The 15,394-nt window shown below is 40.9% G+C and overlaps 3 protein-coding genes across 3 annotated transcripts; 2 read left to right on the top strand and 1 right to left on the bottom strand.

Moving 5' to 3' along the window:
* Positions 1-754: 754 nt before the first annotated feature.
* Positions 755-6,713, bottom strand: ch25hl1.2 (cholesterol 25-hydroxylase like 1, tandem duplicate 2). Its single transcript, XM_008282148.1, has 3 exons — positions 6,704-6,713; positions 5,768-5,842; positions 755-1,933 (listed from the first exon to the last, which is right to left on the bottom strand). The coding sequence occupies exons 1-3, from the start codon at positions 6,711-6,713 to the stop codon at positions 1,116-1,118; spliced, it is 903 nt and encodes a 300-aa protein (XP_008280370.1). The 3' UTR covers positions 755-1,115.
* Positions 4,534-11,614, top strand: LOC103357524 (uncharacterized). Its single transcript, XM_008282110.1, has 12 exons — positions 4,534-4,624; positions 7,122-7,730; positions 8,333-8,392; positions 8,493-8,545; positions 8,642-8,786; positions 8,906-9,255; positions 9,352-9,580; positions 9,708-9,822; positions 10,351-10,462; positions 10,562-10,673; positions 11,202-11,314; positions 11,427-11,614. Exons 2-12 carry the CDS (start codon positions 7,134-7,136, stop codon positions 11,494-11,496), a joined length of 1,956 nt encoding a protein of 651 aa, XP_008280332.1. The 5' UTR covers positions 4,534-4,624; positions 7,122-7,133; the 3' UTR covers positions 11,497-11,614.
* A 1,120-nt stretch (positions 11,615-12,734) lies between these two features.
* ch25hl1.1 (cholesterol 25-hydroxylase like 1, tandem duplicate 1) lies at positions 12,735-13,715 on the top strand. The gene has a single exon (XM_008282109.1). The coding sequence runs from the start codon at positions 12,735-12,737 to the stop codon at positions 13,566-13,568; it is 834 nt and encodes a 277-aa protein (XP_008280331.1). The 3' UTR covers positions 13,569-13,715.
* The last annotated feature ends 1,679 nt before the right edge of the window (positions 13,716-15,394 follow it).

The raw sequence follows: 15,394 nt of genomic DNA, 5'->3' as shown, positions 1-15,394 counted from the left end.
GTATAGTACTTTCTGTCCAAGTGCTTATAGTGCTTAAATGTTAATGGTTAGTTTACCCAAATAGTACTTTCTAACGAACAAGATATGGTTTTAAAGGTTCAGTCCAACCAAAATGCTCCCATCTGTTTGAGCACTTGTAGTTTTAAAAGTTTATTCCATCCAAATAGTACTTTCTTACCAATAAATTCAGGATTTAAAAGTTTAATCCAACCAAAAATGTACATAGTCCTTTTTTTAACCAGTGTGGGGTAGAGATCAAGGTCCCTTTCTACATCAACAACTAGTTATTTTTATCAAGCCTAAAATAAGATATAGTGAAGAAAAAAAAGCAAAGTGTTAGAAATGTGGTCCTAAAACTGTGGTCCTGAAAATGCAACCCCCTCTGCTGCAGACACATGCTGCTCATCAGGATGCTCATGGGACTGCTTTGCTGACATCTAGTGACACAATATAAAGTTACATTTTCACCTACTTGTCTTTCATACATAAAACATTTTAAGTATCAATGCCAGTGTGGGATTACTGTTTAGATTACACGACCTGAAAAACACAAGAGACAACATAGGATTCCAGATTTCAGGAAGCATAATTTATTGCTGCACAAAAAGAAGCAAAGCTTAATTATCTGGAGTCATCAGTCACTAAATACAACAATATGTGTATTAGTTGCGATTTATACATATAGCTTTATTAAATGCATACAGTGACATTCTTGCTGGGAATATTTACAGTGATTAAACGAATGATTTTGTCTCTGGGCCTGAAAATACATGCATTTGTCTGAGGAGGAATATAGTAAGTCATTTCTAAAGCTGTTTCAAAGGTAAGACGCCAAATACAGTATGAGGCAGATGGATTTATGTCACTTATTTATATGGTACACATGGTTTAAAAAAAAAAAACAATGATTTCATAAGCAGAATTAAGAAATTGTTCTCAAAGTTACAGGAAAGTCTTAGCCGAGTGCTGGCAATATCCTCCCTCCATTTGCACTTAAGGAAAATGTACATTTCTCATCTGCTTCCATTCCTTAATACCTTTATACTCACATAATTGGAAAGAAACAGAACAGACACATTAATTTTCTATGTAGCTGCTGTCAATTGTGTAACAGCCTATTTCACTGTAGTACAGAAGCTGAAATCAGCATGTGTGCCAAATATTTTGTCCCAGTGACTGAAGTGCGGTGCAAAGTTGGTGTTGGGTTTCTGATGGTGCACGTCGTGTTTGCTGGGCCCTCCGTAAATGCCAAACGGTATCACGCGTGACGTGGACCAGGGAAAATCATAGCCACAGTGATCCTCTATAGAAACGTACACATGCAATACCATGAAGGCCCACGTGGTGAGAAGATGAGATCTCAGGATCATAGGATTCAGCGTGGTCCAAAAGCCCACTGTGACCAGCTCCCAGCCGCCAAGACACTGAGTGGCAAGAGCAAAAGGAGACGAGTAATTATGGTGGATGGCATGGAAGGTGACATACAACCAGCGGATCCTGTGGTGAAGCAGATGCCAAATGAAGTACTGGAAGTCAAACAGCAGGAGGTTGCCTATCACCCCAGTGATCAGCTCCAGCAGGGCCGGCGCTTGTTCCGGCAGGTCCACAGGTGGCCTCCAGGCCCACTGAGCCACAGATGCGGGGAACACAAGAAACACATGGTTGTACAAGGTGACACTCGCACAGTGCAGCAGTGTAGAGGCTGTCGGTTTGCGGGTTGGTTGTATCTTGAATTGCTGGACCCATGCCCACCTGTCCCCCATGATGTCACAAACAAGATAAGGAAGGCAGATGATAAAGTAGGAAGAGACGGTCAGCACAATGGGGAAAAGTGGAGATCTCAAATAGTCCCTGTAGTTGAGCCTCAGATTGTCCCATAGAGGTTGCAGCAAAGAGTTATTTCCAAACCAAGTGATCCAAGCACGAGTATCTGCAAGATCCATCCTGGAGCAAAAACCGCAAGGGCTGTCTGAGGAATGTCGGTGCTTCAGCCAAAAACAGCACTTTATCCCGTGAGTGTCTGCTTGTGCTTTGGTCTCTGTATGGTATCAAGTGACAGGCAAGTGCAACAAATTATTCATACAGTCCGGGTAACTGGTAACCTATAGCTGTCCATGAGATAAACTGTAGTTATTTGAACTATTTTAACATCATTTATCATCCTACTAGTGCTCTGTCTCTGTTCAAGTGAGTTAAACTGAACATTTTCACAAATGCACAGACAATATGTCAGAACTCTTGCACAGGTCTCTCAGTCAATAAATATAGAAATAAAAAGGTCTGTTTTACAGAAAAACAAGCATGCATTCTGCACAGTATTTAGTGGAAAACATATCAAACTGCACTGTATAAGAATATGAACACAACATGCAAATGGTCTTCTTTTCTGCCTGAGGGAAAAGTTCAAATCTAATTTCTTTTGTGATGTTTCGACAGTTGTAAAGCTCTTCAGCTGGTGGGAAATTCTCAGCCACTGAGTTAATTCACAATCTAATCAGATGTGACATTAAAGGATGATAATCAGATAGCGTGACCACAACACAGACACTCCTTGGACCAGTGACTACAAAAGGTCATGACATGATGCCACAGATGTCAAGAGGAAGTTGAGAATGGCCTGTTGGCCTGCTGGATGTTGTAATGTTATATAGGGCCAAAGCCAGGCATTTAAACGTCCATATCGACACCATTCGTCATGTTAGAAATTGTTTCAGACATCGTGCTACGACAATCTGCCACATGATGCTTTTGATGGACGTGTCTGACAATGTGATCTTGTCTCCAAACATGTCCACCAACTTCAACAAGTCCTTCAGGAAGAGCTGGACAACATTGTACAAGTCAGCACCAACAACCTCACTAACTGTAAACACCACAGATGTGTGATTTGTTACGGACTTATGATTTCTGGTCTGTGACGCCACTCTCAATCCGTTCATTATTCACCATTTCCCAGAATAGAATAGAATAGAATACTTTTTTATTGATGATTTATTTGTTCATGATGTCCATTGTGTTGTACAGATACCTAAGGTAAGAACAACAAAAACTTATTCCACTGTTGAAAAGACTGGATTTAATTTAATAGATTATTCGATGCTGAATTTATATTTTTATATTATATTTATAGAAATTCTAATCTGTCTCTTAAAAAAACTTCAAAGAAATTGTTAAGAATTGAGATGTCAGAGGTTTTACAGTAGACCAACGATAGATGCACTGGGCAAAATGGAAAGAAGTCCTAAAAAAAACAATCTCACACAAAGAAGCAAACAACAAAGGACTTTTGCTGGTAGTTTTCCTTGAGCAGAATACAAGGTTAAGTTGTTTCCATGTTATAATCTTGTGTTCAAAAGTTTTATACAGCTACTAATTGGGGCTTGTGGTGTTACTATTTTCCCAGGTCAGCAAAGAACTTTTGGAATTCAGCTTTTAGGTCAATATGCACAGTGAGTCTTTTAACTGCTCACAAGAACATAAATCTATAGTAATATGTTTATTATGCCTTAAGCTCCAGAGCAGCTGCTTATTTCCAAGTGCAGGACTGAACCTCCCAGACTGCAGAGGGCGACTAAACTTAATTCTATCCAGTGTACAACAGAACACCTTTTGACAGCCTGTGACAAAAACTTCCACAACCCTCCAGCACGGCAGAATTGTTTGTTTAGATCACGGAGCTGATTGTTACCCAGGTTCATCAGAGCTGCAGATTAAAGGCTGGAGGCTGATTCCTGCTCACCTGAACCTCTGCAGCTCATCACAGGAAGGAAATGTGATGACTGAGGCCGAAGTCAGAGAAGGACAGCGACTGTCAAGGAGGCTGCAGCAACATCTGTCTGTTCAGGTTACTGCAAAACATCTGGAAGGCTTCGTACAGCTTCATGAACATAATCCCATAAAGGTTTAAAGGGAATAAATTAAATCCTTTTTATTTTTTTAATGCACAGTCTCACTTAGTCAGCGTCCTTTAGGGTCATTTAGAGTCATTTTTCAACACACAGGTTAGTTTGACGGATTTATAGAGATCTGTGAATGTCAGAAATGCAATGACACCTGCAGATACACACACACACACACAAAATACAGACAAAAAGCGATCATAAGAGACACAAAACCACCACAAACACACAGGGAACAACCAAGAGACACAAAACAACAACAAAAGGGGAAAAAATGGCCTCAGAGACACAAAATGACCTCAAAGAGACACAGATGTTCATGAAGCTGTATGAAGCCTTCCAGATGTTTTGCAGTAACCTGAACAGACAGATGTTGCTGCAGCCTCCTTGACAGTCGCTCTCCTTCTCTGACTTCGGCCTCAATCATCACATTTCCTTCCTGTGATGAGCTGCAGAGGTTCAGGTGAGCAGGAATCAGCCTCCAGCCTTTAATCTGCAGCTCTGATGAACCTGTAGGAATCCGGATGGAGGACACTGATGGCTTTTCGTCGCATGTGATGACGTAATATCGCTGCGCGGTTGTTTAGCATTGCGCAGACGTTTTTATAGTCACTCGATAGGGGGCAATTAAGGCCATCTTCAACGGTTATTCAGGGCGTCTTGTCGCTTGTGGTTCTGTCTCTACACGGAGAAAACCTTTCCGCGGACCTCGGCGGGTATTCCAGGTAATGTCATATTTTCACAACAACCCATTTGAGCTGATTTACGTGACTGACATTAACTATAATTCGCTGACTGTACGTAAAGTTTAGCTAACTTAGCTAAGTTTACAGCTAACGTCCGTCTTTCCTTATTTGACTACATGACTAGTCTATAGCAAATCAAAATACCACACCGCTTCATGATAACTGAATACAACTGTAGTTTGTACCGGTGATAAATGGACAGTTAGGCGAGGTGTAAGAATTAAAATGAAAACATAGATTTGTTCTTGCGTACGTTTCACATACACCATTCATGTAGAGTAATAAAACGGGTGTAAGTCCATCTGATAGACTTTAATGTTACTTTGCCCTCGAGGCGCGTTCCCGCTGCAGTGCATGAGGTTTTGGGCTGTCATGAGTCCTCTGATGCGCACATTTGGTTCCCTTTCTGTGAACATGCATGTCTGCAGACATCTCTGAGCAAATTACCCATAGCTCAATGTCAAAATCTGAGTTGAAAAATATGTTCATGATATAAAATGGGCAATAACAAAAGCATGTGCAAAAAAAGCAGGATCGAAATAAGGATAAAACTTGTAAACTCAATACAGATAAAATCAGTTTAAGATCAGTTTCTAAAATAAAATATATGTTAAATATGATTCTGATTCTGATAATAAAATATGAACATCACAGTGATGTACATGGTTGTCACGCCCCCCATAAAATAATAAACCAACCATGGATGGTGAAGGGTAAAAAACTTACAAGTCATGCCATCTGGCAGTTTGCTGTTGTGGTTAATTATTGTACATTTGTAGAGTCCATCAGCTCACTGCATTTACAGTGTTTATTGTCGTTATTGTTGTTCTTTTATATTGGGACTTGCACTGTTTTTATTTAATGTGCATTTTTGTACTTTGTGCTCGCAATATTCTTTTTATATGTGTATTTGTATACTTACGTTTGCACTGTTTTTCATATGTATTTTTTTCCTGTCTCCTGTGTGTGTGTATCTGTGTGTGTACTGCTGCTGACAACACTGTGAATTTCACCACTGTGAGGACAATAGAGGCATATCTTATCTTATCTATAACATAAGTCATCTCTGGACACTTCACATCGGAAGGAGAACACCTCCATAGTATTATAACATAAAGAAGTTCTTAAGAAGTCCACCAATGCTCAGCAATAGGTAGAAAACATTCCCTGGTAGCAAAGACCTCTGGCAGAACCTGGCTTACAGAGGACATCCAAAGGGGGGGGATCAAGGGGAAGAGAGAAAAAGATTGAAGAAAGAAACAGTGACATTGCACAGGGACACAGTAAACACTGGGGAGGCTGGTAAGGATAGTAAAAGCAGATTAGAAATATGTAGCTCCACAGCGAGAGATGCCTGCAGAGTGGACATAACACAAACTGCTGGAGAGAGAACAAACAAAGTAATGGCTTGCAAAGGTGACATGAGTGAAACAGGTGAGAGTAGAGAAGAGGTGCTCAGTGCATAATGGGAAGCCAGCCAGCAGTCTTGGCCTACAGCAGCATAACTATGAGATAGTTGAAGGTCATTTGAGCCAGCCTTAACTAAGCTTTATTACAAAGTAAAATTTAAAGCTTAACCCTAAAAGTAAGGGGGGGTCTGCCTCCCAAACCAGGATTTGGAGTCACAGGAGAAGTAATTGAGAGCTAGTGGCTCCCATTCTGCTTGTGGGAACTCTTGGAATTCCTAGTAAACCTGTGAGAGAAAGGTGCTCTGGTGGGGATAATATGAGGTCTTTAGGATACGATTAGTCATTACGCTTAGTCATTGTGGGCGTTGTATGTTTGAAAAGATTTTTAAACGCTATTCAGAATTTTGCAGGGAGCCAATGGAGAGAGGCTAATATGGGAGGCTTTCTGTAGCATTTGTGTTTTTGAGGAAACGTCTGGATAGGATTTAAAGATATTCATAACTTTTCGTAGTCTGCTAAAATATATACACACTCTAATGTCACAGACCAGAAATGATTAGTTTAGCATCTAATCAAAGTATGAATGAAACACGAGTCCAAATTCACTTATTTTGTTTTTAAAGGATGATGCATTGTTTATGCAACATACCTGAAGACATATGGACACGCCTGCCCACACACAATCTTGACTCGGGAGTTAGGACAACTCAAAGGGTCTCAAGAAAAAAAGCAGTGGTCACCAGATACTACTACACGAAATTATATGTAGTTTTTAGATTTTGCTTTTAAGTTCTTATGTAATATATAGTTTTTCTTACTCTTCCACTAAAAATCCTTCAAATTAAAAATTCAGGCAAGGAAAATCACTCTTTGATTTGGAACTGCTCATGACTCCACCTTCTGATACGGAGCTGCAAGATAAAAAATGTTGGGAACTACTGTTTTAAATTATTAGATTGTCTGCTTCAATAGAACAATGTCTATAAATGTTAATGTATTAGTAATAAAGCAGATACTGCTCTATGACTCTGCAAGATGTCTCATTGGTACTGTATTCATTCATTCAGGTGTCAATAACAATGGAGAATGATGAGGGAGAGAAGATGAATGAAGGTGAATCAGAGCCAGTTCCTCAACCACTGTGCCGCTTCTACTCTCAAGGCAGACACTGCAGTTATGGGAAGAGATGTAAATTTCTGCACGTAAGAGAAGACACCAGAGCTCATGAGAAGACAACTGTGAGCCTGACCGATCTCGTGCCTTTAAACTTACCAGCCCCTGCTGAAGATGTGGGCCACAGGCAGTCTCCCACCAGTAACTCCAGATTTGCCCCAGCAGCTTCCCATCGCCCCTGTCGCTACTTTATGGCAGGTCACTGCAGCATGGAGGACAGATGTCGTTTCTGGCATCCACCGCAGTTACTTTCACTGAATGACCAGCCTGTTCCTGGCAATCACACAAGAGCCCCACAGAGGATCCGACCTGTATCCCGCCCCGGTGCCCTCCAGGAGGTGAAGTTGGGTGACATGACAGAGGACGTTGCCAAGCAGCTACGAGATACTGAGATCACACAGATGAAGAAGCGCTTTCCTAAAGACCAGCTGATCATTCAGGAACGAAGCGATGGCAAACTGACATATTACAGGGCGACTGTAGAGGCTACTGATCCAGACTGGGTAAAACACTTCTTTCTACCGTCTCTCTCCCTGCAGTTCTTGAGAATTCAGCAGACAAATCCACCCACATATCAGTTATGTAACACAGCACAGCTCAGATTTAATTTGTGAGCTTGAATCAATCTCTCCTGTGCTTATCAATACAGAGCAAAGCTTGTGATGGTATTTAGGGATAAATTCTGAAGTGATGTTTTGATAGACGATAAATAATAACTGTTCCTATAACGCTTTGATAGCACCTGAGGTCATTTGAGTTTGAATGTGCTATTTTTAATGAGTACAAGGTAATGCAGGATTTGTAACAGTTAAGCTGCACCACTGAGACTGAATTAAGCCCATTTTTTACAAGAGAAATTGGGTAAAGCGTTACCTAAAATCTGGCTTTTAAATCTAATTTCAAACAATTAAATGGTATGAGGTCAGTCATGGCCAAATATTTGACTGACAGGTTATGCAATGCCACGCCGGAACTATTAATCCACTTAATCAGCACAGAAAACAATTTGGCATGTTTTTACTTGAAAGTAGGTCACAAAGGTGTAGATGAAAACTGCTTTACATGATTATCTTTAAATGTGTTAACTTTGCATTTTACCTTGCAGCCTTTTGATCTGAAAGAAATCGATATCATGGTGAGCTTCCCGGATAATTATCCCCAAGAGGTAAAGACCGCTGCTTCTCTCAAGTTTATTTAATATACTATAATACAAATGCATGACATTGAAATCGCAGTTGCTTACAACCGTGATACGTTTTCCTCAGATTTTTACATTGGACATACCGCTGGACCAGGATCTGCCACCAGCAATGTCAAAGTAAATGCATTTGCGATTTCATTGTAACATGTAATGTTTTTTGCCATCTGTACGTACAGCACTTACCGTTATTTCTACATATCTTCGTCTACATAGGCATGTACAGCAAGCGTCGTTGGAGTGGCTTCAAGCTAAACATGCAACAAACCAGCTTCTGGGAAAGGTGGAGCTGCTTTTCCGGCCTTTTCTTCGCTGGCTTGATCGCAGCTTGGAGAGACTGTTCACCGAAGGAGCCAGACAGGTTAGACTACAACCTCCGCGAACAGCAGATGATTGTGAATCATATCCCAGTTAAATATACAGAAAGTACCTGTGTATAGCAAAAAAAAAAAAAGTGAACAATATGTGTATTCTTTACAGTTGAAAAAAGACATCGACATCGAAAAAGCTGGACTGCAGTTTATAACATATCAGGAGCTGCAGGCAACAGCGAGTGAAAGGTCTGCCTCTGACGTTGCTGCTGCTGATGCAGAAGAGGATACCGGTAATGTGGGAGAAACTGAGAATACAGAAGGTGAGAAGTTAGTGCAGGAGGAGAGTCCAGGCTTTGAAGACGGACTGCAGCAGGACGAAGCAAGTCATCTGGTGGAGAACATTAAGATCAGTGATCCACGCAGAGGCACAGAGGTGAAGCTGCTGGGCCTGAGACTGGGAGACAACACTGCCACTGTGGCTGCCCAGCAGATCACCGTTTGCCTTCAGTGTAACAGGCAAGGAAAATACACAAACACACAATAACTGGAGCAGAGTGAGATCTGATCCTCAGTTGTAAACCTGACTCTGTTCTCTATATGTGCTGCCTGCAGGTGTAAGGTAACTGCAGACCTGACACTCAACGGAAGGACTCCCTGTGCAGCTCAGTGCGATAAGTGTAATGCAAGCATAAATGCTGCATTCAGGCCCTGCATGCTTCACCATTACAGTGACGTCCTGGGATACTTGGACCTCCACAACGCTGCACCGTCTGACCTCGTACTTCAGGACTGTGAACTCACCGTGGGCTGCCTGACCTGCTCCCAGGAGGGCCCTGTGCAGGTGATTAAACACGCCCTGCTTAACACAATACAACAACATCAACATTGTGAAATATCATCAAAGAAAACATGTCCTGATGAGCTCTGACAGTCTCTGAAATAGCTTTACCGTCTTTACTTTTCTTTAGAACCTTTTGTATGGACAAACAAAGGAGTTTAATTGTGAACACTGCCACAGCAAACTCAGCATCCTGGCTGAGAGCACAAGATTTCAGTACATCCCGCCTCGTACCAACAAAACAGGTCAGAGCTCACCTACATTTACAATAAAAGGGATCAGCGAAGGTTTTAAGGTGCACTGTGTGGGATTTAGTGGGATCTAGCAGTGAGGTTGCAGATTAAAATCAACTGAATTCCCTTGTCAAGTGTGTAGGAGTAATTACAGCGGCTGCCACTCCAATGAAAACATCCAACAGACCTTCTCTGAAGCCTGTGTTTAGGTTGTCAAATCTGGGCTGCTGTAGGAACATGGCAGTGCAACATGGCAGACTTCCTATGTAGATATGAACTGCTTATTCTTAGCTGCCGAAAACACAACGATGTATAGTTCCAGGTGATAATACACGAATAAAAACAGAATTATAAATGCTATGTTCAACATCTGGATCCTACTCACCTTTTAAAATCCTAAAACAACAAACTACCACATTTAGCTCTCTGACCAGTCTGACATCACACTTCTTAAAGAGCTACACAATACATAAAAAGTATGAGCATTTATAGAAATACACACTTACTGTTTATTGTGCTTAACTTGCTTTGCTTTTGAAGGTTCCACTGAAGTACGTTACAAGACGATAAGAGATCCTGCTGTGCAAAAGGGGAAGCCACTGCCGGAAAAGGGAACATGCAAACATTACAAACAGAGCCATCGTTGGCTAAGGTATCATCCTCGCTGTGATTTAGTTTAATGTGTCTGATAGTGGAACTTTGAAAGATACATTTGCAGACGTAGGTAATAACGTTGTACCCGTGTTCTCAGGTTTCCCTGCTGCGGCCGGACCTACCCCTGTGATGTGTGCCATGATGAGAACCAGGATCACCCCATGGAACTCGCCACCAGGATGCTTTGTGGTTACTGTGCCAAAGAACAGGTGAAGTATATATCTGCATAAAGTTTTAGGTGTGGAGGTCGTACAGCACTTGTAACTTTATAAGGCTTACGGCTGGCTCATTGAAAGTGTAGTAGCCTTGATCGCCACAAACAGAGTGAAAAGGTTTCAGCTAAGTTTATAGAGTCAAATTCTGTCAGCCAAGACTTACGCATTTCACTTCTACATTTTATTGTAAGCGATATGATTTACCTCCATTATTTACAGTAGTAAACATGTGAAACTTGTTGCACATCTTCCCTTACCTTGTCGTTTTTTACATAAAGTACAGAAGGGCTGCATGTTGACTGAAGATCTTGACAGGAAAAATATTTAATAATCAAAACAAAACTGAGAAAAGTAGATGGGCTGTATTAGAGTTGCATATTCTTGATTTATTCATCAAATATTAATTCTGCTTGCACTGGAAGAATAAATGCATAAGGCAGACTTTGCATCTGAGTCATCATTCACATCACTTGGTATCTCAACAGTTTTTGAATGTAATCCACATCGTGTTTGCCGTTGCAGCCGTACGGCAACGGAAAGCCTTGTGTCAGCTGCGGGAGCATGATGACGAGAGGCACGAGGACCAGCCACTGGGAGGGAGGACTGGGATGCAGAAACAAAGTCAAAATGAGCAAGTATGTCTATCTAAGGTCCAACATTTCGTTGTAGTGGTAGAAATATTTTATTTGTGAAAAAATATTGCCATTTTTTTCAGTGGTAAAAGAGTTTGTTTTCCTTTCTCCTCAGAAATGATCGTCAAAAATATGCCAACACCAACAAAACGGTTTCCAGGAAAGCAACCAGTGAAAAGAAGTAGTTGGTGAAAAAGAGCCTTGTTGCCTTAATTTGTGAACAGATGATATGATACACAAATCAAATCAAGATTTCAATGAAATTATACATTTTTCACAATAAATCATGTTGTTATGATCAAACGGTGTGAGAGGTGTTTATATTGTGTCCTGATATTAACAGTCTGAGGACTTGATGGGGATTAAATAGGGGGATTTTTTCACTTTCTCTGGGTCATTTTACAAAACTGTTTAATCTGCAGTTACATCAGGCGTGACTGTTTAAGTTGTTATTGTGTGACAGACACAATGTGTGAAGGAGACATACATGCAGGTCATTTGATCACTTTTCACAGATTATGCATTCAGCGGTAATCTGTTAGGTTCATGTGGTCCAACTGGGTAATCCTCTTATGATATGGGAATTCACAGTGCAGAAAAAAAGGGAAACACTGAATGTGTGACTGAAAATACAAAGTGCAGAGTCATGTCTGATCGTTTTCTCAAGCATCAGCACAACATACCTAAATCCTTCTATTGAAAAATGTGGTGTAACAAAAAGCGTCTGATAATTTTCTGAAGCTGTAATGACATGCTACGTGAACAATTTCATAACACTGAAATTTCTGCGGAGTTTGCATGTTCTCCCCGTGCAGCGTGGGTTCTCTCCGGGTTCTCTGGCTTCCTCCCACAAGTCCAAAAAAATGTTGAGGTTAATTGGTGATTCTAAATAGTCCGTAGGTGTGAATGTGCGTGTGCATGATTGTCTGCAAGTGTAGCCCTGTGATAGACTGGCGACGACCTGTCCAGGGTGTCCCCAACCTTCGCCCTAAGTCGGCTGGGATAGACTCCAGCCCCCCCTCCCCCGAGACCCTCGTGAGGATTAAGCGGTGTATAGATGATGGATGGATTGATGAAATTTCTGCAAAACAATTCTGCAACTCAGGTTAGGAAATACAATTTCATTGATAAAAATGTTTCTGTCCTCCTTTGCATTCATAAAAAAATATGACTTCACTGGGGGGGTGGATAAACGTTCCAGTCCAAAGCTTGTATGTAATGTATGTTCTCAAAGGGTTTTCTTAATCTTCTTGTTAGTGTGTTTGTAGACGTTGACCTGCTGGAAGAAAGAAAAAAAAAAAAAGCTGCTAGTCTCATTGAGAGCAAAGCCCCTTTAGTTAAACTCCACTATATAAGGCAGAACTTTGTCTCAACTCTAAGACTTGCAGCAGCAGCAGCAGCAGCAGCCTTCAGCACCGCAGAGATGTTGAACGTCAGTGAGCAGCCTCTTCAGTTCCTGCCCTCCAGGGCCTCGGACCGTCTCCTGCAGCCGTTCTGGGATTATTTACTTCTTCACTACCGGCCTCTCATGTCGTCTCCTTTTTTCCCCGTCCTGCTCGCCTTTTCCAGCTACACCTTCTTCAGTATACCCTTTGCTATACTGGACGTCTTGGGGGAAAGGGTGCCTTTGTTCCACCAGTACAAGATCCAAGCAGACAGGAAGCCAACACTGGGAATGATGGCTCGGAGCTTCTCCACAGCAATGTACAACCACATCTTCTTTGTTCTGCCTGCTGTAATCATAAGCATGTTCTTCATGAGTCCACCACCACTGCCCCCACAGGCTCCAACGCTGTATGAGCTTTGTATCGACGGACTGGCTGCACTCCTCCTATTTGACACTCAGTATTTTATTTGGCATTTCGCACATCACAAGCACCCGCAGCTTTACCGCTGGATTCACGCGATACACCATGAATACATCGCACCTTTCTCCTGGTCGACCGAGCACCTCAGCATCCCAGAACTGATGACGGTGGGACTCTGGAGCAATCAGGACCCGATTATTTTAAGATGCCACCCGCTGACCACGTGGTCCGTCACCATTTTCAGTCTCTGGATGTCCGTAGAGGACCACATAGGCTATGACCTGCCGTGGACCCTCAACCACCTGGTGCCTTTTGGTCTGCTGGGTGGTGCACCAGCTCACGACATGCACCACCAGAAGCCAAACACTAACTTTGCTCCTTTCTTCAGCCACTGGGACAGAATTTTTGGCACCGCTGTCCCATTGAAGAAAAAAATGATAAAAAGATAATTTTTTGCTCTTTTTTTGTGAGTTTGCCACATTGTTCTTTGCTCTGTCATGTTCTTTGCCTTTTGTTAAGTTCCTTATTTTTCACTTTCTGCCTCCCTGCTGGTGTTTTTTTTTTTGGCAGCTTTTTAAACGTATTAACAATGTTAGTAGAAATGTGTATTTTTTCAATAAAAGTCATGTTTACAAAGAATCTGGCAGTGTTTCTGTTGTTTAATGGAAAAATAGATCTGATATATGTGCACATTTTCACTTCCCATTTGACATTCCAATGCAGTCACGTTCATTTTATACACTGAACAAAAATAGAAATGCAATAAGGAAACGGTCTTCCAATTCTCAACCACTAAGATAATCCACAATCTAGTCAGGTGTGGCTGTAAAGAACAATGATCAGATAGCGTGAGTAGACACTCCTTTGACCAAGAACTATAAAAGATCACCTTAAAATGCAGGTTTATTTATGTGACTCAATGAGAGAGATGATAAGAGAAACGTGCCAACAGGTTGTTGGCATGTTGGAATATCAGTTAAGGCTGTAACAAGACCATTTGCCATCTAAGACAGTGGTTTTCAAACTGGGGGTCTCAAGATAATTTCTGGGGGTCATCAGATCATTGTAAAAAAATTTTAAAAATTAAAAAAGCCTACATTTATCAAATACATTTTTATTAGAGCTGTCAAATTAAAACTGTATACTTCCTCCCACTTCTTTTTTGAACTTGTTAATATCATGATTTGATATTATTATTATTCTTTTTTTGCTCTTTTTTATACTCTTTTTTAAAAAAACATATTTTCTTTTGTTTTTATATATTTTTTCCTTTCATGTGTTCGAAATAAATTCAATTCATTCATTCATTCAAAAGAAAATTAAAGTGTGAATGTAAGGAAATTAATCTGTGGAATTAACACATTTATTTATAGCGCATTAATGCATGAACAACAAAGTTATTGCTCATGCCAGATTAAAAATTCTACCTGGAGGTTCACAAACACAAACTTATGTTATCTTTGGGGCTTTGTTAAAAAAGTTTAAGAACCACTGATCTAAGAAATAGTTTTAGGTAGATGATAGATGACAAGAATCTGTCACATGATGCTCCGGATGTCCTACAACGTGATCCTGTCTCCCTAAATGTCCATCAACTTCACCAAGTCCTTCAGGATGTGTGGGACAAGATTATACTGAGTTGTGATTTCTGGTAATAATACCACTCTCCACCTGCCCATTATCCTATATATTGTGTTTTTGGTTGTTTCACGACATTCATTCTATTGCAGGGATGTTACACGTTGGAACAAATGTTTATTTCCCAATATTAAAATCAATGAATTGCTGCGTCTGTATTTTTGCTTCATGAACTTGCAAGCAAAGCAAACTATAATTCCTGTGAACAACTTCCTGCTCTTGGTGTTCTGGCAGTCATTCTTACATAATACAAGGTCTTTGCAGGAGCTTTAGTCAGCAACAAGTGGCTTACAGATTCCACGAAAGAACATGGAGCTTCTGAACAAAAAACATACTGTTTGCTAAGCTAGTCACACAACGATCAGGTACAAAAACACAGCGAATTAAGGCTAACCCTTGCCTCAGAGCGCTGAGCTCCGACTGGACGCTGACATGAACCTGGAACTCATTTCAAACGATGACATCAGCAAAAAATCTGGGAATATTAAATATACACATGGAGGCCAGGATTGATATTTAGCATATAAATATGTCTTAAGATGATCATGAAGGATCATTCTTGACCATGGAAGGTGCAACTTGACAGAAAATGTCCTTACTAGCCATTTTATTTCCACAAGTGAGGAAATCTACTGGC

The sequence above is a fragment of the Stegastes partitus genome, unplaced genomic scaffold (assembly GCF_000690725.1).
Source record: "Stegastes partitus isolate 25-593 unplaced genomic scaffold, Stegastes_partitus-1.0.2 Scaffold259, whole genome shotgun sequence".
In the NCBI taxonomy this organism is placed as follows: domain Eukaryota; kingdom Metazoa; phylum Chordata; class Actinopteri; family Pomacentridae; genus Stegastes; species Stegastes partitus.
The sequence above is the reverse complement of the archived record's forward strand: the minus strand, read 5'-3'. Positions and strand labels throughout refer to the sequence as shown.

What these genes read in the sequence shown, in the direction of transcription:
- ch25hl1.2 (XM_008282148.1), bottom strand. An exon ending in CATTGGTGGACTTCTTAAGA is followed by an intron (nt 1,934 to 5,767) that starts ACTTCTTTATGT and finishes GGATGGATCTTG; the next exon opens with CAGATACTCGTGCTTGGATC.
- LOC103357524 (XM_008282110.1), top strand. Translation starts at nt 7,134, where the DNA reads ATGGAGAATGATGAGGGAGAGAAGATGAATGAAGGTGAATCAGAGCCA. An exon ending in CTGCCACCAGCAATGTCAAA is followed by an intron (nt 8,546 to 8,641) that starts GTAAATGCATTT and finishes TCGTCTACATAG; the next exon opens with GCATGTACAGCAAGCGTCGT. An exon ending in GTTTGCCTTCAGTGTAACAG is followed by an intron (nt 9,256 to 9,351) that starts GCAAGGAAAATA and finishes TGCTGCCTGCAG; the next exon opens with GTGTAAGGTAACTGCAGACC.
- ch25hl1.1 (XM_008282109.1), top strand. Translation starts at nt 12,735, where the DNA reads ATGTTGAACGTCAGTGAGCAGCCTCTTCAGTTCCTGCCCTCCAGGGCC.